The sequence below is a fragment of the Lissotriton helveticus genome, chromosome 3_2 (assembly GCF_964261635.1).
Source record: "Lissotriton helveticus chromosome 3_2, aLisHel1.1, whole genome shotgun sequence".
NCBI classification, from domain to species: Eukaryota; Metazoa; Chordata; class Amphibia; order Caudata; family Salamandridae; genus Lissotriton; species Lissotriton helveticus.
This window is the reverse complement of record NC_136062.1, coordinates 350,376,014-350,400,055: the sequence shown is the minus strand read 5'-3', so window position 1 is coordinate 350,400,055 and position 24,042 is coordinate 350,376,014. Positions and strand designations below refer to the sequence as shown.

At 43.6% G+C, this 24,042-nt stretch overlaps 1 protein-coding gene across 1 annotated transcript in view; it reads left to right on the top strand.

Moving 5' to 3' along the window:
• NELL1 (neural EGFL like 1) overlaps positions 1-24,042 on the top strand; it is a 3,494,430-nt gene that overhangs the window by 3,263,710 nt on the left and 206,678 nt on the right. The window contains exon 16 of the mRNA XM_078684549.1: positions 4,352-4,545. Coding sequence (XP_078540675.1) covers positions 4,352-4,545 — 194 coding nt within the window. The remainder of the gene's footprint in view (positions 1-4,351; positions 4,546-24,042) is intronic.

Below are 24,042 nucleotides of genomic sequence, written 5' to 3'. Positions count from 1 at the left end.
ACAGACACTGGAAGACTGAATTTCAGCTTACAGACAAGAACGTCTCATTACTTATTTTCTGTACATTTCAGGATAAATTCAATAATAAATTCAATAACATATTGTTGGATTTATCAATACCATTCTCCCAAGTCCTTAAATTAATATTTTCTCTAATTCCTAGCATTGGTTATCAAATAAAAACAGATTGCCATGTTTACCCATGCGGATGGGGATCTACATTGGGAAAAAATGAACTGAGCAATTTCGCCAACATCAGGGCTTTTAAAACATATTTTATAAGGACCCTGCCTATATCTACAGGACCACCATCCCTGAAACTCCCAGAGTAGACATTTGGGGTTCTGAATATACACAAATATTTTAGAGCCTCACTCCACAGTGCTCCTAGCACAAAAGTAGATCTTGGGAAGCACTTTACTACAATGAGGGAAGTGAAATGTGCTATGTCACCATCCCCAGGGCATATAAAACCTATTTTATAAGGGTCCCCCTTATACGTACTGGACTACCCACCCATGGGACACCTACAAAAGACCCTGGGGGTACCTCATATGTAGAAATATTGTAGTATATCAATTTGTAAGTGCCCCAACCACCAAAGTCAATTTTGGGTACAACCAAAATGTCAAATCAGTCCTGCAACACATGTTGGTTTTAAACTGACCTCAGGCTTCAGCAGTGAACACAGGCAAGTGCAGAAAAGTTTGCTGGTCTCTAAACTGCCATGCCCTAATCTATACTAGGTACTTAAAGGTAGTTTTAATCACCCTGCCCTATTCTGTACCAGGGCCTTATTGGGGAGGCCATGCTAATCATAGGGGTAACCTACCCCATAGTGTACTCTACTGTATGTAGGCATTTTCACTGTATTCTAAGGCCCTGATTATGACTTTTTGGTGGAGCAGTGCACCACCACACCCTCGCTCCACCAAAGCGGTAAAAAAGGGGGTGGTGATGGACGGAGCATTTGAACCAATCAAACACTCACACCCAGTCAAAAGATCTGGGTTTAATCCATCACCATTTTTTATCCCACTCTGCCACCCCAGTTCAGACATGGCCATATGCAAATAAGTCTGACCCTGTGCCTCATGGGAACAGTCCAGCCCGAACTGCCAAGCCATGCTTTCCCTAGACCGGAAACATGCTTCCTAAGACCGGTTTCTTGCATTTCAGCCGTCTTCAGCCAGGCTTGCTGGAATCCAGTGGCAAAGAGAGCAAGGGACTCACGTCTGAGCATACCCTGCCAACTTATGTCAAACAAGGCGGTACAAAAGGGGGTGGTGATGGACGGAGCATTTAAACCAATCAAACATTCACACCCAGTCAAAGGATCTGGGTTTAACCCATCACCGTTCTTTAGCCCACTCTGCCACCCCAGTTCAGACATGGCCATATGCAAACCAGTCTGACCCTGTGCCTCATGGGAACAGTCCAGCCCGAACTGCCAAGCCATGCCTTCCCTGGACCGAAAACAAGATTCCTAGGACCGGTTTCTGGCATTTCAGCCGTCTTCAGCCAGGCTTGCTTGAATCCAGTGGCAAAGTGAGCAAAGGACTCACGTGTGAGCATACCCTGCCAACTTATGGCGCACCCAGGCTCCCTGCTCCATTTCCCTGGAACAAAATATTGGTACCTTTGCATGGTCCCCTGAGGCAAAAAGAGCTCCTGCCTGGACCACCCATCAGAAGCCTGCACATCCAGGGATGTAGAGCAAACTGGACAGAAGATGGTATCTCTCTCTATCTGCTACAGACTTGTTGATTCCCTGAATGTGAATGGCCCAAACAGAGGTCACTGCTCCTCACGCCCATTTTAATAGCCTGTTAGAGATTCTGCCCAAAGAGACAGTCCTTGTTTCCCCCTGTCTGTTGATAAATACTTCATACCTTATCAGCACACCAGCAACCCTGCAGTTGACAAACTCCCATTCAAGCCACCCAATCCTGTAGGACATGCAACTGTAGTCACAATCATCATTGGCAAAGGATCTGAGAGTACTCTTTTCTTCAGATTCCTGTCCTCCAGCTACCAAGAAAGTCATAGTCTTTTCTGTGGAGTCATTGAGACTCATTTGGTGAAATCCAGAGATTTTAGAGACCAATTTCTCAACAGAAACCTTATCAGCGGATGGAAAAGAAATCTGGCCTACAGAGCTAAAAAGATTGTGGCCGCCAAATCCCTCTGTATGTGCATCCCAGATAACATATTTGAAACCCTCTAGGCCAAGAGATCTCTTACGTGAGTCTTTGTCTTCACAATATGCTTTTCTGGTAGTGTCACAACACCCTTATTCATACCAAACCGCAATGTGATGAAACACAGGTCTTCACAATTTACCAAAAATCTGTGATCCTGTAAGATAGAAAGAACCCCTTCTGTATGTTGAGAAACAAGCTTTCTTGAAGATCCGTGGTTTAGGAGATCATCTAGATTGGATCGTAAAAGACCCCTTCTTTGTGAAGACAAGACAGAAGAGGGGATCGCCTCCATGTAAATACCCTGAACAGCGGCATCCTGAAAAGTAATTACGCTCTCATGGGGTACAATAGAAATCGCTCATGAAACTCTTTGATCAAAATGTGCAAATATGCATCATGTAGATCTTTGGAAGCTAAAAACTCTCCTCTGGTGGCGATTGGAATTATAGACTGCAAGGTTACCATCCAGAAGTGAATTGACTTATTTTAGTTCAAGCACAGGACAACAAAGATCCGAATGCTTTTTACACCAGAAACAAAATGGAGTAAGTACCTTCTCCTGTCTTGGTATCCGGCACTAGGACGATTGCTTCCTTGTTTAATAATGCCTGCATACTGTCTTGAAGGCCCTTTCTCGTCCAAAGATTTCTTGGAAATGGCATTATATTTTTCCTGCCAATGGAGACCACTGTGCAAACTCAATTGTGTAACTTTTGTCCACGGAGAAAGTCCAGCAATCATGCACTATTGTTTACCACACATGAAGAAATCACTGAATCTTTACACCATAAGGAGAGTGAGAATCTCTGTAGTTGTCAGGACTTTTTCTATGTCTGCACTAGTTGTTTAAAGAAATCATTTTTCTTCTATGATTTTGTTGGTTGAAATTGTTTCATTTTATCCTTGCACAATTTACAGAGCTTCTTAGGAGAATTACTTGGAAGCATAGATTCACTTGCTCCTGGTTGATGAAGATGAACCCTTGCATGGCAAAGAATGTTTCTAATTCTTAAAAGCCTTATCAATCATGCTATCGAATTGATCCCCAAATAGCATTTCCCCATTGAAAGTTATTTTCAATAAGCTATTTTCTCTGCAGGTTTGGCCTTCCAATCTCTCATCCACAGCTTCCTGTGTGCTGACACCACAGACCCTGTTCTCATCTCCATAGAGTGAACCATACCTGATGAAATGTCTACCATAATTTAGCTTGCTGCTCCATCTTCACTTATAGCTCCGCACAGTCAAAACCGTTTTGGATGACCTCAAACAAGTTGTCAAAATCCTTGACCAACAACTGGGCTACATAAGCTGAATATGTGCTTGCCATTAATGCCGGATTTTAACCAGGCAAAATCTTTCTTAAAGCTTCCTCCACCTTTTTTATCTGTAGCCTCCGTTAGGGTAGAATACTCTTGGTTACGAGCTGTTCTACAAATTAAGATTGCTAGAATAGCATCCCCCATAATTGAATGGGGCATAGCATCATCTAGTTGTTTCAGCAGATATTGTTTTTGGAGAAACCTGTGAACTGTTTCTTTAGTCACTTCATATCATGATGAATTAAAGCGTGAAAGTACAAAGGAGTGATTATCTTTAAACACACTAAAAGAAAAAAGAATTAGTAAACAAATCCAAAGAATGTCATACTAAAACACGAATATCAAGTAAATGTATGTAAGACCGTTGAGAAAGTTTTCAATAGCAAACTCAACTGAACAAAACACGTCTTGTAAGGACCTTGTTTATGGAAAGCCAGTGATAACAAAAAACAGTGAACTATAACCTCAGGTATGATGGATGATTACTATTTGATTAGAAACATTCAGTTCCGAATAAATTAACTGCTTTGCCGGGGTGACTTTTTTTTAAATTTAATGCAATTAATATTCCTTACTGCTGGGATTTTTTATTTAATTTTCTTCCAAACAAAGGTGATTGTGCTACAGTTAAAAATAAGTTGCATTTACTAGTGTAGAAACAAACTTTTTCCATCTTACCCCGTGGTAGTGACTCATCTGAGAAGGTCAATTGTTATGTCCATTACTCAAATGTGTCCTCTCACGGGCAACATCATCATAGCATGAAGCATTGCTTTCAACACTGTGTGACATGCAATCATCTTATGAAATTACTATATTTTTCAGACATTGATGAATGTTCCTTACGGACCCACACGTGCTGGAATGATTCAGCGTGTGTTAACTTGGAAGGGGGATTCGACTGCCTCTGTCCCTCGGGACCATCCTGCACTGGTGATTGTCCACACGAAGGTGGCTTGAAGCGAAACGGTCAGGTGTGGACGATGAAAGACGACAGGTGTTCTGTGTGTTCCTGTAAGGTAAACTCAGACAAGATATTTTTTTATTGTAGTGAAGTAGACCCTTGGCTGCTTTGTTTGCATTTATTATAGTTGCACAATACCACTCTCTATAAATGTTCTATTTTACTAGACAGTAAATATGAATCAAAATTTGGCTTAATCTTTGTGTTTGTGTTAATGCGGAATTATCAAATTTGAAATGAGCCATAGTCTTAAACACTTGATTGTTTGGTGTACCACCCATCCCAGTGCAAATCCATTGTTTTTGTTAAATATTTATAGAGCTTTTTAAAATAAAATATATGCCAAAGTTGTGTCTTTGTTGACCCGCATTTTTGAGGATAATAAAGGTACACAGGGTTTGTGATTACCCCTGGAGAGCAGCGATAACATAAACAAAATGTTAGGATTTTCTCTGTTGTTCGAAATATGTTGAAAAAAGTTATCTGCAGGAAAGGTAGTGTTTTTCTCCCAAAAATGGCATCAAGAATCTCATCTTCCTACCTTTCAGAAACAGGAAGAGTTGGAGGAAACCTTTTTTCACATTAGATTTTGAAGTTTTCTAAATGGTGGTCAATATTTTCTGCTATGTATGCTCTGTACTTACTTGCAGTTTGAGAGTGAAAGAGTTTGAATCCCATGAGTGAACCCAGAGACCTTTACATTTCTGAAAACTAGGCAAAATTCAGAAATCGGAAAAGGGTATTTGCATAGCACACTCATAGTTTTCCTCAATGAACTTGTAGTAGAAAGTAAACAATGATGAAAGTATGTATGAAAATCTTTTCCTCTGCATTTTGTTGTTTTTCCCTCAGATCCTGTCTATACTGGGGCCTTTCTAATGGTGAGGTATACAGTGTTATTGAGATGGCAAAAAATACACAGGGGCAGATTTACAAGCACCGTATGCCACCTTTGCGCCGCCGTTGCTTCACTTTTGTGACGCAGCAGCGGCGTAAAGCAAGCGCCATACTGCGGAATATTTACAACGTGACACTTCTGGGAGATGCATCTCATTGTAAAGCCCTGCACCATATGTGGGTGTTCCGGCGCAGGAGGGGCGTTCTCCTAAAAGTGTGAGTGAAATCTACAAGATTCCACTCATTCACTTTGAGGGCCATGCTGCGTCGAAACCCTGCACCTGCTTGCGACGCGACTCCTGCAATGCGTCACCTTTACGGCAGCAGATGCGTCACGCATCTGTCTACTCTTGCCCCATGGTGCACTGCATTGTAAATGCGGCACATCCATGGTGGCGCAAGAGGTGTCTGCCGTGACGCAAAATAACTGGCGCATCCCTGCTGATATACAGGGATGCACCAGTTATTGTAAATCTGCCCCACAGTACCTACAGCTCTACTTATGATACTTATTCATTGCATTTCAATCAAGCTTCAATTTTTATGCTAAAATCTAATGAAGAAAAAAAGGTATGAAGAAAAGCTATGGCCAGTAATCTGAATTTATGAACAGGGGTTATTATTTAGCAGAAGTAGTTTTTATTTGCACACTGACTTACATTTGAAAGGCAAAAATAAAAGAAATTAAATCCATAATAACAAAATACAATGAGATGCACAAAGAACAGGAAAGGCTCTAAAATACACCATGTAATCATAAATATTGTTATCTTGAATTAATCTAATTCTTGGAATTGAGTCTTGTACTTTGGCCAGAGGTTTACACAGGCACCCATAATACCCTATTGTAAAACGTTGGGTTACTCATTAAAGGGGTTAAAGCCCCAGTCAGGCAACAATCACAATCCTTGCAAGGTGAACCACAAGAGTCACTAAATGAACCTATGCTTAACCTTCTGGTAGCTTGGCACAAAAGCAGTCAGGCATAACTTTAGGCAATGTGTAAAGTATTTTGCAGTACACAAACAGTAAAAAAGTAAAAACACAACACAATAAAAACCCCAAACTAATTTAGAAACATAGAGTCTATTTTAATAAATAAAATATTACCAGAAGAACAAAAACTTATCAATTATGTATTATATAGATGTATATTGAATTTAGTAAAAATAGCACCGAAAAGCACAACGTGGCATTTGTGGTTATCTGATTGTGCTAGACGGGTTGTAGCCGACCACGATGAAGCGTACCACTGAAGTGTTACCTCCTCAAGTCCGGTGCAAAGAGTTCGGTTCATGTTGGAGAAGATAACAAGGAGCCCAATTTCAGGATGTTCACCTTTTTTTGTCTTAGAGGAGCTTCCACTGATGCCAGCCAAGGGTAGAGGCTAGCAGCAGGGCTCAGGTGGGCACAGTTTCAGCTAGTCATATGGGCAGTTGGAGGAAGGCCGCTGGAAGCTTGTTGTGTCCCTGCTGCTCCAACTAGCCCTTGGAGTCACCCTGGGTAGCCTGAGATAAAGGCATCCAGATTCACTCCTCCTTCTGACAGCAAGGCTGACCTTCAAGAAGCAAAACAAATCTTCTCGCAGCAGGACAGTCCTTTCAAATCTTCCACAGGTGTGATAAAAAGAAGGGCAGACTTGGTGTCAGGTTCATTTGTGTGTGTTGGAGTCAAAGCTCTTTGTAGTGTAAGGTGTGCTGGGTACAGCTCTCACCCAGCCATTCTGTCAGGACGGCTCTCCCCGCTACACCCATGTACCATTGTTCACTGTCTAGGCCCAATATTCATATGTATTGGGGGAGACATTAAATGGCCCAGATAGCCAGAAACTCCTACAAAGCCTCAGAAACTTGTAGTCAGGAAAATGTCAACTTTCTAAAAGTGGCATTTTCAAGATTGTAACTTAAAATCTGACTTTATATTTAAAGAGTATTTTTAAAATTACAATTCCTCGAACATCAAAAATAAAATTCCTACTTGCTCCAACACAAAGGTTGTAACCTATTATTAAATATAGTAACCCAAAGTATTATGGCAGATTAAGGTCTTGCAGTAGTGAAAAATGACTTAAGGAGTATTTCACTACAGGAACATGTAAAACATAAAACCACATGTTCTATATTTAAAATACTATACACCTTTTGCCATAAGCTTTTAGTGCCTACCTTAGGAGTTACTTAGGTGTATTTAAAAGGATGGTTTAGTACTGGCAAAAGGTTTATTTTTCCAACTTTGAATTGCAATTTAAAACTGCACTGGACAAGATGGCCGCCACTACCGGAGCTCTGTAACTTCGTCAGCCTAATGAGCTGAAAAACAACGATTTTGCCTCAAGGTTTGCTCATTTCTTGCAGCGCTTGCATTCTATGCTGGCTCCCTACCTTATCTGTCAATTCTGGCCGTTTTCAGCGTAAGGGGGTCCCTCTGTCTGCTTTCTGGCTCCTCTCCCCAGCCTCTGCTCCGGTTCTGCCGATTACCTCAGCACAGGGGGCGGTGCACTTCTGAGGAAAGGGCCTGGCTTGGGCCTAGCCACTCCCACGGCTCGCCTTAACTCTTCCACTGCCTTTTCCTCAACTACTTCTGGAGCTTTTAATACCCTTTTCCCTCATATTTACTAAAATTTTGAGGTGGATTTGATTTTTACATTTTTATGACGCAAAAAGTTATTTTTTCTCCTCAAGATGGATAACAAAAATTCAGCTACCAACAAAAGGAAGCAGCAGGTGTCTCCTCCCCCAAATAAATCTAAGGTTGTTGAAACTTCGGAACCTTCACTTACTCTAATACTGGAAGAAATTAAAGCGCTGCGCATGAATACTGATGCTATTGCAAACGAAGTGAAAAATGTTCGCAAAGATATGGCGTCTATGTCCATGAAAGTTTCTGATAATTCTATTAAAATTCAGGACAATAAAACTAAACTCAACGCTTTTACACCTTTGATGGCTCAGATAGTCCCAATGCATAACCAACTATTGGAATTGGAGAACCGTAATAGACAATATAATCTCCGCATTTTCAATTTGCCGGAAGAAGTTGAGGGCGCTGACTGTCGCCTGTACCTGGAATCTTTGCTGCCTGGTCTTCTAAATATTAAATTTCCGGAAAAATTTGAAGTGGACAAAGCGCATAGAATTCCCTCACACAGGAATCCACGCCATACAAAACCCAGGCAAATGATTTTCAAGGTCCTGCGTCACCATCACTTGGTCCTCATAAGGAAAGCTGCCAGAGACATTCCTTCGCTTCTGGTAAATGGCTCCAAAATATTTATCCATCAAGACTTTTCTAAGGAAACGGTTGCTATTCTCAAGGAATTTTCATCTTTGCGTCCACAATTGAAAAGCCTTGGTTTTAAGTATGGTCTATTTGATCCGTCTACAATGCGAGTTTGGAAGGACACCTTCTCAAAATCTTTTCATCGTCCTGAAGAATTAAGACTTTTTCTGGACCAACAAGCTTCGTCATCGATGGAGACACAAGCTCCCATTACCTGAACGCATTTAGTTTGAGCATTCTTGGTGATTCTTCTTTCTTCATGGGCTCCAACAGTCTCTGGCCATGCTTGTGGAACGGGTGTGCGTCTCTGTGTCCTTATTTATGTGCCCTGTTTGTAGCTTTTTCTTCCTTTTTTGTTTCTTCCTTTTGTGTCCTTCCTTGCCTTTTCTAGCTTTCTACGTAGAGTTACTTTTCTTCCATGGCTGTTCACTCTCTTCTCTTCCTTTACTTCCTCTCTTCATCCTCTTTTTACTTCTTTATGGCTGATATACATGCTGTTAAAATTGTTTCTCTTAATGTTAAAGGTCTACGACATCCAGTTAAAAGAACTAAAATTTTAGACTACTTGGGTGCTTCTAAAGCTGACATATGTTTTCTTCAAGAAACTCATGTTGATGATACCATTTTACAATATATGAAGAAAAAGTGGGTGGACAATATTGTCTCGTCGCCTGCTCTTGGTAAGAAAAATGGGGTTGCGATTTTCTTTGCTAAGAGATTACACTGTCAGATTATTAGTAAATTTACAGATACTGAAGGTAGATTTATTGTTGTTAAAGTTAGAATTCATGACTCCACCTTCTTTTTGCTTAATATATATGGCCCCACGGCCGATGACCCATCGTTTTGGTCTAACTTATCTACAGAAGTTCTCAAGTTGGGACAAGTTCCTTTGATTGTTGGAGGGGATTTTAATGTGATCATTGATCCGCTACTTGATAGACTTTCTACTACCAAGTTTAGACCTCCTAAAGTTTTTCATGCTTTTAAAGCTTTCCTTAGTACAACCAAACTGGCTGATGTATGGAGACTACACTTTCCCACTGAAAAATGGTTTTCTTTTTTCTCTAATTCCCATAATTCTCATTCACGGATTCATTATTTTTTGATTTCACCTTCCCTACTTCAGTCAGCTAAGAATCCTGTTATAAGCACTATAGACATTTCAGACCATGCTGTAATTTCATTTGTCTTAAATATCTCCTCTACTTTTACTAAACAAAATAGGTGATGTATGAACTCAAGTATTGTCCTTACTGATAAGCATAAACCTAAACTATTACAAGCTATACAGGACTATTTTTTGTTCAATCCTGAGGATTCCACATCAATTATCATTATGGGATGCATTTAAGGCTTACATCAGAGGTACCACTATTTCTATTATGGCTCACGAGAACAAACAATTTAACGCTAACATTAAACATTTGGAAAAGCAAATTGCTAAATTTGAGCGTTTGTTTATCTCTTCTAATGACCCCCAGTATAAACTTACACTTCAAAAACTCAGCTATGAATTTAATGCCATCCTTAGTCAAAGAGCAGGAGTTCAACTTTCGAAGTCTAATGCTAAATTTCGTTTTAATATCAATAGATCGGGAAAACTCCTTGCTAATTACTTACAAATTAAAAGAGATAAGACTCAGATTACCTCAATACGAGGATCCCAAGGCAAAGTGGCCATTTCTCATAATGATATTGAGCAAGAATGTTTACGTTTTTATTCTACCCTTTATAGTAAACCTGACTCTTTAATCGATTCTTTTCTAAGTAAGTGTAATTTACCCCATATTTCCTTATCAGATAGAACAGGTCTAGATTCACCAATTACATCTGAAGAAATTTTGCTTGCCATCAAGTCACTTCCTAAGAATAAATCCCCAGGTCCGGATGGTATCCCAGCAGAATTCTACAAAGAATTTCAATCTCATCTCCTCCCTTATTTGAATACCCTTTTCTCTCATTTTGGCTCCTCTGGTACTATCTCAGGCTCTTTTACGGACGCCTTAATTATTGTTTTGCCCTAGCCTGATAAAGATCCTACCTTGGTCTCTAATTATCGCCCCATTTCCCTAATAAACCAGGATTGTAAGCTTTATGCGAAAATCCTTGCTTCTAGATTAGCTCCTGTACTCCATTCCATTATTCACCCAGATCAATCTGGTTTCATGAAAAATAGATATTCTGCTAATAATACTAGAACTCTATTACACATTATTGAACAAAGCTCTCACCTGACCTCTCCTGCGGGAGTGATGGCCTTAGACGCTGAAAAAGCATTTGATAAGATTCACTGGCATTTTTTATTTAAAACTTTGTTGTCCTTTGATTTTGGTGCCCCTTTTATTCGTATGATTTCTGCTTTATATTTTGCCCCTACTGCTCGTTTGTTCGTTAATGGTCAAATTTCTAGTCAATTTCCTCTTTTTAGAGGAACTAGGCAAGGTTGTCCCCTTTCTCCACTGTTATTTCTTATAGGCATTGAACCTTTTCGTAATTATATTCGCCTTTGTGATGACATTCAGGGTATTACGATCAATGATGTAACTGTTAAAACTTTAGCCTATGCAGATGATGTTTTATTGTTTATTAATAACCCTCTTTCTTCTGTTCCTTCCCTATTAGACATCATTACTCAATACTCTAAGGTATCAGGTTACAAATTGAATATCAATAAGACTGAATTTTTTCCTTTAAACATGTTTTGTACCTCAGAGATGCTCCCGAACACTGATATTCTTTGGCAACCTACCAAAGTTAAATATTTGGGTATTCTATTTGCTTCATCGCTGCCAGCTACGTTAAAACTTAACTCTGATTTCATAATTGACTACATTAAAAACAAAACGTCCAAGTGGTCTGCCCTTCATCTCACTTGGTGGGGGAGAATGGAGTCTATAAAAATGAATATAGCGCCTAAAGTTTTTTACTCTTTAGCTATGATCTCCACCCAATTTCCTCTCAGTTTTTATAAAACTGTTGACACACTCTTTTTTTATTTATTTTTTTATTTTTTTGTAAAAACCTTTATTTGCAAGAAATAAAATACAGAGATATGCCTACAACCCATTGGGCCGGCTAGTGCAATACCGCAAATCAACAGTGTGATACACAGCTCATCAGCCGACAACCAGGGGTCCGGCAGCCATAGTAGTTAAGATCGGTAAGTTCCAGAATGACAGGATATAGAAAGGTTTCATTTTTATAACATCTAAACGAAGAAAAACAATGAAGAAAGAACAAGGCTATATTCCAGTTATTATATCCGTTCCATATGGTGCGGGGAGAAGCAGTCAGATAACAATATGAAAAACAGGAGATTCTTCAGGAGATGAGAAAAAAAGGGGGGGGGGCAGAACGGGGACCCAGAGCCAATGATCTATCGGTGATACAGTACAGGAAGGAGCCAAAACGTACAGTCAAGGGGAACAAGGAATATCAGGGGGATCAATGAAAGGGGGTTCACATATATCCCCTCGGAACGCGTTCCACTGGTTCCATATCCTACCCCATTTTTTGGGCCTGCCACGAGATATATAAACGATCTTCTCCCTGAACATGCACCAGTCCATATTGTCTTCCCACCCGGAGACCGATGGAGCCCTCTGAGACCCCCACAATTGTGCAATGTGCCTCTTCGCAACCACGTTCCCCAGTGTCACCCACTGAGTCTGGGCAACATTACAATCATTCGGTTCCCATACATTCAATAGACAGCGCCTGGCTTCAGGTAGCAGCTGAACATTCGTGACTTCACTCATCACCTCATGTATTCCCTTCCAAAAGGACACAACCACCGGACACTCCCATACAATATGGAGGAAAGTAGCAAGTATACCACATCCCCGCCGACACAGTCCATCCTCAGAGAAACCCATATGCATCAATCGGGGACCCGTGACATAGACACGGTGCAGAATTTTCAGCTGAACCAGTCGCAGACGCGCCGGAATCGCGACCTCCCTAGGAGAGGATATCGCGGCCTGCCAATCTTCATCATCCAGTTCCAGCCCATCGGTAGTCCAGGCACTACGCAAGTGAACAAGCAAGTCCGATCAAGTATTGATAAGTTTCTTATAAATAAGAGAGATAGTGCTGTCCGGAACATGTCCGTCCAGCACCCTATCCTCCAGGGGGGAGCTCTCCGGGATGTCAGAACCGGCCGGAAAAACCGACCCAATGGCATGGCGGACCTGGAGATATCGAAAAGATTCAGAATCCTTCAAACCATACTCCTGCTGTAGTTCAGCAAAGGTCTTAACTCTATCTTTGACCCAGATGTCATCCACCTTACTGATCCCGATGAGGTCCCACTTATCAAACCTTTCTGAAGTCCATAGTTCACCCAGCTTCTCCGCAGCAAATAAAGGGGTCGCTCTGGTAAGCCTATCCGTCCACCCAGTAGCCGCAGTCGCGCTGCCCCATACTCGCACCGCCACTGCCGTGGGACCCGTCAAGGTCTTCCTAGCACCTCTAGAATAGAATGCCCTGTAGTAGTCCCCCCCGGGTAAGAGCCATCGGTCCATTTCAAAAGCAGGATTCGGAACTGGACCATACATAGCATGGTTCACAGCACTCAATTGAGACGCCCAGTAATATCGTCTGATATCGGGTAATGCGATGCCCCCGTCATACCAGGGTAGCGTGAGTTTAGCCAATGCAATACGGGGTCGACCAGCCCACACCAGTTTCCTCTGGAGGCACTCAATTTCGCGAAAGTAGCTAGCCGGCACCAGATCGAGTGTGTTTTGTACGGCATACAAGAACCGGGGAAGGGACATCATTTTAAACAATGCTGCCCGTCCCAAGGGGGATAAGGGCAGATTACACCACGCCGCGATGTCCGACCGAAGCGGAGCGAGCGGAGGCAACAAATTCTGATCATAACGCAGCACAGGGTCAAGCGAAATATAAATCCCCAAATACTTAAAACCATCAGTGCGAACCGGGATCGGACATACTCGGGGCAAAGAAAGAGGGTCATTGGTGAGCGGAAAGATACAGGATTTGGACCAGTTGATAACCAACCCGGAGTTACGGCCGAAGGAGGGCAGAACATCAATGAGAACTCCCAGTGACTTACGGGGGGACGTCAGATACAGCAGGATGTCATCGGCATATAGTGAGACACGGTCTTCAAATTCTGGAGACCACCGAATACCCCTTAGGGAGGGTTCCCATCGGAGCCAGACGGCCAGCGGTTCAAGCGCAAGCGCAAACAACAGCGGCGACAAAGGACATCCCTGCCTCGGGCCCGCCCGAGATCGAAGGGCTCCGAGGCTCTACCATTAACCACCACCTGTGCCAGTGACTGCTCATACAGGAGTTTAACCCATGCAATGAAGTTCGGACCAAAGCCAAACTTGGCGAGGGTGGCCCACAAATATGGCCATTCGACCGTATCAAAGGCCATCGAAGCATCAAGAGAAACCAAGATGGCCGGTTCACTAAGAGATCCCGCCCTCGCGACGACGCCATGGAGACGACGAAGATTGAGTGCAGTATTGCGCTGGGGGATAAAACCGGACTGATCCGGGTGGACCAGTCCGCTAATCACCGTGACCAGTCGGTTTGCCAGTATTTTCGCCAATATCTTGGGTTCAGTGTTTAAAAGTGAAATCGGAAGATACGATGAGCAGCGCTCGCGGGGCTTGCCGTCTTTATGAATGACCACAATGGAGGCCAGCCTCTGGTCCCTGGGAAGAAAGCCAAGATCTCGCGAAGCCGCAAACATACGCAGCAAATACGGCGCCATTTTGTCTGGGCATAACTTATACAGCTCAACCGGTATACCATTAGGGCCCGTAGCTTTCCCCGAACGAAGAGAGCGAATAGCGAGCGCGACCTCATCGATAGAAAAATCAGCCTCCATTAACACCCCGTCTGACTCCGAGAGACTGGGCAGGTCAAGATCCCGAAGTAACAGGCACGAGTCCTCCTCCGGCAGGCCCGAAACCGGCGCATACACGACCCGAAAGTGCTGTGCAAACACCTCAACTATCTCAACCGGGTCCACGACTCGCACTCCATCATCTCTCTCAACCACAGGCACCACATGATTCAATCTGTCTCGTCTGTCCAGCCAAGCAATCAACTTTCCGGCCTTATCACCCACATCATAGAGTCGCCCCTGCTGCATACGATGCATGGCCTCAGCCGAGGCAGTCACCAGGGCCCTGTACTCAGTTTGCTTAAGAGCCAAAACATGCAATATCTCAGGCGTAGCCCCAGCCTCCAATCGTTTCTCCAACACCGCAATCTCGGACTCCAAACTCACCACCTCTTCTTGGTTACGCCGTTTCTCATCGGCAACCAGGGACAGCGCCTGACCACGGATCACAGTTTTATAGGCCTCCCACAGTGAAACTGGGGAAGACACCGACCCCTCATTTTCGGAGAAATAGTAGTTCATACACTTGACCACCTCAGATCTGATTTTGGGGTTATGAAAATGCCATGGATTGATCGGGGCAATTCGGCCCCCAGTCCCCAAATGGATATCTAAGTGGAGCCACATCGGGGAATGGTCTGAGATCCCTCTAGCCAAGTGTCTGATTTCACGCACAGAGATCAACTGCACCATCGGCACGAGGATATAATCAAGTCTCGAGAGACTGCCATGGGCCCCCGAATGAAAAGTGTACTGTAGTTGGCCAGGGTGCAGCTGCCTCCAACAGTCGGCCAACCCAAAGGCATCTAGGAACCTCCCCAGCCACAACTGCGATGTAGGGAGGAGCCTGGGGGGGCTACGATCACACTCTCCATTCGCCACAGAATTAAAGTCCCCACCCAACACAAGCAAGCCATCGGGTAAGCCCAGAATGACCTCACCCAAATCGGCGAATGTGGTAGATTGCAGCCCAGGCGGAACATAAATAGACAGTATGGAAATCAATTTCCCCTCCCACCTCCCCGTAATGCCAGCATAGCGGCCTCTATCATCTAGCAGTGTGGTATCTATCTCCAGGGGAAGGGAATTCCTGACCAGGATACCAGTCCCTCTCGATCCCGAGGTAAAGCCGGAATGTGCCTCCAAACGATAGCCTCTCCTATTCAATGCATGACATGTATTGCCCACCAGATGAGTTTCCTGGAGCAAGACCACATCCGGGGAGCACCTCTTAAAGTATTGCAGCACAATCCCACGTTTTATCCTGTCCCCAAGACCGTTAACATTCCAGCTCAACACCCTAAGTCCCCTACCCCCCATCCCGGAAGGAGACTGACTGCTCACCCCACCTCGAAACAGCCACATGAAAGCAATTGTAAAGCATAACACAGCCTCGGAACAAACAAAGAGAAAAGAACCCCCCCACCACCCCCAAGAAACCCAACAGAGTCAAACCCCCCTCCCTGCACCCCTGCGGTAGACCTAGAAGCCACCCCAACTTGCAGTCTGCCTGTCGCCCCATTAAACTAACCTACAGAAAGAGAGAAAAGTCCCCAGAGGAGGAAGATCCCCTAAACCCCCCCCACCCCCGGGCATGCACATCATGCTTGAAACATAGTCTCTTAGCCACTGCGATGGATTCTGGCTCGCCGATATAGACTCACTGCTCCTGGTCCTCTACGCCTCCCTCAGCGCCTCTCGAATCTTCCGGGCCCTCACTTCGCGTCGGTAAAGTGTCCAACCAGTCACTCACCACCTCAGGGCGGTCAAAGAAAAACGCGCGATCAGCATGTTCAATTCTCAGGCGGGCCGGGAAAAGCATAGCATATTTCAGTCCCAGTTCTCTGAGGCGCCTTTTCACACCCGTAAAGCCCATCCTTTGTCTCTGTACTGCCTGTGTGAAGTCCGGATAAAAACGTATTAAAACGTTCTCAAATTTAGTGGGCCCATTCGTTCGCGATGCTTGCAGGATAGCGTCTCTATCGCGAAAATTGAAAAGTCTAGCGATTATAGGCCGTGGAGCGGCTCCCGACTTTGGCTTGCCACCCGGGACACGATGGGCCCTTTCCACCGCAAAGAATTTACTCAGGCCTTTCGGTACCAGATGCTTCAACACGAGGTCCTCCACTAGGATATCGACAGGCGTGTCGGCAGAATTCTCCGGGACACCAACGATGCGGACGTTATTGCGCCTGGCCCGGCCCTCAAAATCTCCCAACCGATCGGCAAACAGGTCACAAGTAGTCCGAAGATTACGGACCGTGGTCTGGAGGTCCGAGACATCCGTGGTCAAACTTGTGGTCTTGAGGTCAAGAGATTTGACACGTTAGTTTGTCTTCCCAAGATCCGCTCTGATGAGGGTAACATCAACCGCCACCGTGTCTATCTTTGCAGCCAGGGTTTCATATTGCTGGCCCATGTTAGATTGGACACTCGCAATAGCGCCCATAACGTCTTTCAATGTTGGCTCTTCGTCATCAGGAGTACCATCTCCAGCTTCCTCTAGGGCACCACTCGATCCGCCCGGGGAGCCCCTTGGTCGAGTAAATCGATCAATGGTCTGAGATTGGGTGACCCCCCCTCGGGACGAACCTCTAGTGCCGCGTCTCTTGACAACTGTTCTGCCCGTCATGACGGGGGAGATGCTCCAACAGGAATTGCGGAGACCAGGCAAAACAATCTTTGTCGTGGCAGGCGCGGAACTGCGAGTGAATAGGGGCACAGCGCTAGCACCAGGCTGGCGGTTGCAGAATCGGAACTCCGATCGGGAATTGGGCGGTCACACAAGATGCTGAAACGAAACCGAAAGTACAGCAGGGGCAGTGGGCGTGGCGTATCAGCCGTTGTTGTTCGATTGCCACCTGGGTACCTCAGGGACTCCAGCCCCCGGCTGGCATACGATGTAGGCCTCAAAGTTCAGGGCGCAGCAAGTCCAGTGTCCGGCGGCCAAAACATATTTTGAAAAGGACGCTGGCATCAGCAGGGCATCAATGAAAAGTACCCGTCGTCGTAAGCAGGATAAAGTACACGATAGTCGCGGGAGGCGGAAGGGGTCTCGGGAGCCCTTAGCTCACGCGTCCATCTTGGAATCGCGCGAAGCTCCTCCCCCCTGTTGACACACTCTTATCTAAATTCCTTTGGTCTAACAAAGTCCCTCGTATTGCTTACAAAAAGTTAAAAATTCCTAAGTCCCAGGCTGGTTTTTCCCTGCCAGACTTTCACCTTTACCATAAAGCTTTTATCTTAAAGCAGAGTGCCCTTTGGTTTAATACTTCACATATGATAAAACCTCCAATTTGGTTGGATATTGAAACATCCATTGTGCGGCCCTTTTCTTTCCCTTCCTTGCTGTCCATGTCCTCCACAGCGAAGGTTGTTCATCTTTCCTCTATTATTAATCCTCCAGATTGATAATTAATGATTTAGATTCTAATTTTGAATTACCCCTACTCTCCACAGTCCACTTGTCTTTATGGCACAGTGCACTACTTAAATTGAACAGAAACATTACCTTCTGGTCCTCTTGGATTTCAAAAGGAATTTTATATCTTAAAGACGTCTTTAATGGTCATGCTTTTATTCCTTTTGAACAGTTACAGTTAAAGTTTGGTATCCCAGCTACTGACCTTTTAAAATATCAATTTTTGTGTAACTCTATTTTGGATTCCTTCCCCAATGGTATTCCCTCTTCCACTACAAATGACCTATTAATCTACCTCACAGCTGTAACATCATCCCCTAAAGCTGTCTCTGTTTTTTATAAAAAACTTTCCACCTCGCACGGCTCCAATGTTCAGATTATTTCGTCGTTTTGGAACAAGGAGCTTTCCATCTCCTTCTCAGATGACTCATGGTCCTCTATATGGCTTGACAGTATCTCAGGCTGGCTCCCGGTGTCCCTTTATCAAACCAATGCGTATATTTTATTTAACACTTTATGGACTCCATCTCGTCTATTTCGTGCAAAGCTGTTACTTTCTGATGTTTGTTGGCACTGCAATGCTAGCCCTGGTTCACTTTGCCATATGTTATTTGAGTGTCCAGTTATTAAGAAATTTTGGTTGGAAGTATGGAATGTAATTTTGAAAATTTTACCTTTACAAGATGATATTTCCTTTAATTTATTGATTTGCAAATCGATTGCCCTAACTCATCCCCTTTCTGAGTCAGAGGCAAAATTGTTTAATTTTCTAATCACAGCTGCCTTAAAATCCATTACTTTCTGTTGGAAAGATGCTTCTTCTCTTTCAGTCCATGCTTGGTGGTCATGGATCACCTTTACGAGAAGAGGTGCGCAGCTATCTCTTAAAGGCGTTACTCATAATCCACACTCATTTCAGTCGTTTTGGTCTCCTATTGATTCATATGTTTTGCAATGATATTGTTATATATTCTCTTATGTTCTATTTTTACATTACATTTCAATTGTAACTCTGTAGTTTATGAATTTATGATCCTATGACATGTTTTTCCCTTCCCCTCTCACTCCCTTTCCTCCTTGCCCTTTCTCTTTAATTGCGATTCTCGTTTATTAATATATGTTAATATTGTGTATTTTAGTTTAATGCATTTCATGTTGATTTTTGATCATTTGCACTGTAAATTCCTTCCTCTTTTTTGTATTGTATTTATTCTTTTTCGTTTTGTCTTAAAACGTAATAAAATCTTACTGAACATATAAAAAAAAACAAAAAAAAAACTGCACTACAGGCTGCAATGACAGGTCTGAGACAGGTTTTAATGTACCATTTTAGTGGGTGACAAAATTAGTGCTGCAGGCCAATAGTAGCAGGCACTAGATACATTTAGTACACTTTAATATGAACTTACACGTAATGTAAATGTGCCAATCAGGTGTAGGGAAGGAGCACAAGCACTTTAGCACAGGTTAGCAGTAGTAGTGTGCAGAGACACCAGAAGCCAACAAAAATGGATTTAGCAAAGTAAGAGAGTGAAGGCAAAACTGTGGCATTTCCCTGCAGAGAGGGTTGTGTCCAACACCAACCAAGCCCAGAAATGTTTGACAATTAGATTCCCAGAGGGGACCTAGTCGGTGTGGCTTGCATAGTTCTCACTACATTTTCTCTTACCTGAGTGCCCTGTAAATGTAAAAGTATGGGTAATAACAAACTGTTTCGACATATTTATGTGAGAGATGGTTTTGAAACTTCCAGATTACAGCAAAAGTTTTACTTTTCTTCATTGCCACATGTTTTACAATGTAAATGGCAGCCCACATTTGTGGCTGAGCATAGCATGTCAGAAACAAACCTATAACATTTTGGACTGTGTGAATTGTATGCAGTGTCAATGTGTCTTCATGTACCTACTGTTTTGTTCCATTCTTCTCACATGTATAATGCCCACCCACAATGTGAGGTACTGGATAATGTTTTGGAACAGGTGGGAGCACAGGATAGTTATAGTTTTGCTATTCGCAGGAAGTTCCCAAGATACCTGTTGAACCTAGTTTTGAACCTAAACATATGACACCTGTGTGGAGTCCGCAACTGCTCAATGAGCGCCTTTTGGTTCTCAGCCTGGAGGGCACATCTACCTGGACTGATGCCTGCTGACAATACATAAACTACTAATAAAATACAAAGCCCTGAAAACATAACTGTAAATAGTTAAGAAAAAAATAATTAAAGTCAACATATTTAAATCGACGCACAATAGAAAATACCATCCGGTGCATTGATAGAACCCTGCCAAAATACTTCAGTACTACACATAACGGGTACATAAATTACTACTAGTAATATTAAATTTTCTCATTCATGTACAGGCAGCTAACAGGCACCAAGAGAAGGTGAATATTACTCAACTTATGGTATTAGATTTAATTACCCCTAAGTCATGTTTCATCCTCTCTATGCCTTTGGTGATCAACATGCGCTTCAACCAATTCATCCTCTGAATGGCATAAACTAGATAAATGAACAACACATGAGCTTCATCCCCAGCTTGTGCTGGGAGTATACAATTGTATTTTGATTTTGTATTAACGGTACTGAAATATAGGTGAAATTGTGAAAGTGTAAAATTCTGCACTTAAATTAAGGTACAAAACTTTAGTCGGTATAGATTACATTTCTTCTAGGCAATGTTCATACTTTGGGGCTGATTTTCTGGTTTGAAATTTCCTTACTTATCAAACTTTCAAAGAGTTTACAGCTAATGTCCCCCAAAGCCGGTTTTTATATGCACATTTAACCTCCAGGGAGTGTAAGTAAGTAAAACTTTATTTGATTTTACAGGAAAATCACAAAAGTATACATGTTAAAATAGAGGAAAAACTCTGGATCACATCCACTCCAAATGATAAGCAAATAGTGGACTGTGAAAAAACATGATAAGTTCAGAGCATAAAATCAAGCTCAAGGGACAAATCCCACTACAAAGACATATACTAAAAATCATCGCCCATGCATAACACCAGATAAAAAACAAATGAGGAAAAAACGGTTGGTGGGTGATTTTAAAAGTTGAAAGAAGAGAAAAACAGGCCTCACATAATTGAAATTTATCGGCAAAAGGAGTGGAACTTGTAACAAAGTTAGTTTCAGGGAGATGAACATTGTCACAAGAATATGACGGAAGGGCCAAGACTTTATACCAAGACCCTTTAGGTAGCAAACGTTGATGGAACATGTTAAACTTGAAATGGTTTTACAACCTACAATGAAAGTTAGACATCTAAAGTGACAATTAGCGCTCCATCAGTTTTCACCATGATAAAATGGTGCATGGTGCGCTTGTGAAGGACTGCAGGCTCTCGTTCCACAGCTGTCCTTGCAAAGAAGGCCTGCTTTATTCCTGAGGTATCCCTCTTTACTATACATTCTGGTTAAATAAAAAGCTGAGGATGGCCCAGAGATTTTTAGGGTACGTATGATGTATGAACGCCATCGGATACTCAACATACCGTCCAAGGCCGTACAGTCATGTAGGATGAGCCTATTTAGAGACATGTCCTCCTTTAACCAAATGGCCAACCAGAGTAACAGGGGGTGCAGTCCAATCAAGTCAGAGATGTACCCCAGATCCACTTCCTTACGGAGCATATCAGCGGGGTGTTCAGTGGGACTTTGAGAAGACCTTTCAAGAAGGAGTTCTCAGAGAAATGAAGTAGGGAGGAAGATGGATAACCCCAGATGTCGCATTCATAACAAGCCAATGAAAGACACTTAGTCCTATGAACTTTGAGCATTGCCTCAACACTGGTATGTCCCATGTACTTAGCAAGGACACCAACTCAATTAATAGCCGATTTGAGCCTCATGGTGTTTTTCTTTAACAGGGTTTGCCAGTAGAGACTGGAGTCCAGTGGGATCCCTAAATATGGAAAGTGATCGACCCTGGTAATGGGCAGTCCCTTATCCAAGAAACTTTTGGCTCTAGTGTTCCAAGGGCCCACCGCCATGACATGAGATTTAGAGTATTTTCCATTGGGATCAAGCCCATCCATATAGGTAACAAAAAGGTCTTGGAAACGCTGTAGACCCTTAGCCGTGTGTGACATAAGGACAGGGTCATCCAGGCTGCTTATATTAACAGTGAAGAGAAAGGGGCCAGGGAACACCTCTGAGGCACTGCTGTCTTCAGCTTTAGTGGCAGAGTGCATTCTCCATCTGCCCGTATCTAACAGGAGTGGATAAACTCTCATGAAATGTATGCAAGAAGGAGACTAGGGCCAGTTCGACCACCCAAGGACCCAAGTGTGACCCAGAGCTTGGCTCTGCTGATTCTATCAAAGGCGAGCTTAGATCCATGAAGGCTAAGTGGACCAATCCTCCTTTGCCCTGGTATACTTCGTGCTTAACGTGTAAAAGTTCAGGGTCTGGTGATAGTTGCAGTGTCCGGCATTAAACACATATTGGGCTTCTGAGAAGACGTTCTTATCTTTAGCCCAAGAAGAAAGCTGGTCCAACAGGTTTCTTTCGAATACCTTAATCTCACTTTCTGCCAATGAAAGCAAGTAGGATCAGGCCTGTTACCTTTCTAAAAAATCAGGACAATAATAGAATGCTTCAACTAGGGTGGAGCCCTCCTCTGATGGACGCATTGAGGTGCTGTGTCAACATCCTGGGGGCGATTGATTAAAGAGAAGTACCAAGTTAAAGCATAGCCTAATTATCAAGCAGGATACAAATGTGCCTGAAGCAGCACAGCGAGCAGCAGCCATCAAGGTGCCTTACTTCCCTGAGGGCCTCCTGATCATCATTTAACTTTGGTGTTCCTCACATGAGACCCAGTACAGGACTGTTAGACTTGGCATCTTTTGGCGTGTTTCCCCTGAGTTTTTGCTTTCTGCCCTCCCGGATTTTGACTCTGTTTTTGCTGGTATAATGTTTCTGTGTGCTTTTCGCACTGCTGATAAGTGGTAAAGCGCTGGTGCTCCTCTGGTAAGTTGTGTTATGATTGGATGTGTGACTTACTTGTCAGTCCCCAGTAAAGGGCACTGCGGGTGCCGTGGCTTGTGAGTCAACCACTACTCGTGAGTCTGCAGCAAGGATTGTGACACTCACGTACGTAGCCCAAAAAAGGTATGTGAATGAAGTTTGGTTTGCCTGAACTCAGCGTCTAAAGATGCAGCCTTTACCGAGGGTGCCCTTTTCATTCTGAGTTCATAGAGGCCACTTTTAGAAAGTGGGTATTATTTTGTGGAATGTGGATTGACTGTCTGGTTTTTGGACGACTGACGGCTAGGAAGCAGATAGGCTCCCGTTAACTAGGTAGGTCATGAGAGGGTTAAATTGACCTGGGTTACAGTGGGGGAAGAGGGAGGAGATTTCCTTGCACCTCAAAGTGCCTGGTCTGCCTCTGGCAAAGCAGTCTCCACCTCCTGCCAGGAATTCACGCCAGAGAAGGCCCAACTGGATCTGGCCGGACACCGATATACTCTGCCTGGAAGTTCAAAGGATTTCTGTGTACAAATACTGGGTCCCAGACCCCTGAACTTTAAAACTCATCTGGATCAAGAAGATTACACAAAAGAAGAGCCGAAGAAGCTGTTAAAAGGAACAACCACTTTGCTGCGTGATTTGCTTGGCTGACCTGCAGTGGCCGCTTCTGTCTTGGGCAGTGAAAGGCCAGGACTTGACTTTCTGTAACTGAACTGGTGGGACTCTCCAGGGGCTTTAGATAGAGCTTGCCCCCTGTTCACAAAATCTCAGGAACCGCAAAGACTTCAGGTTCTTCGAACCGCAGCACTGGGGACTGTGTGTTTTGTGCTGCAACCCGAAGAACGCCACTCAACGATGTCTACGACGATCCTGCTGGACCCGTGTCCTGAAGGCACCGCAGAGGGCACCACCGCAATGCTGCACCGCAAACCTCGTCTCACTGACGACGTCTACTGATGCCATTACCAAGCCGATGCTCGCATCGCAACCCATGGGCACCGCTCTCCGCACCTTCTTGCTTCATGCGGAACCTTTGGCTCCACAGAGTGCACTGCTGCCATGCCACACCGCGACCCTG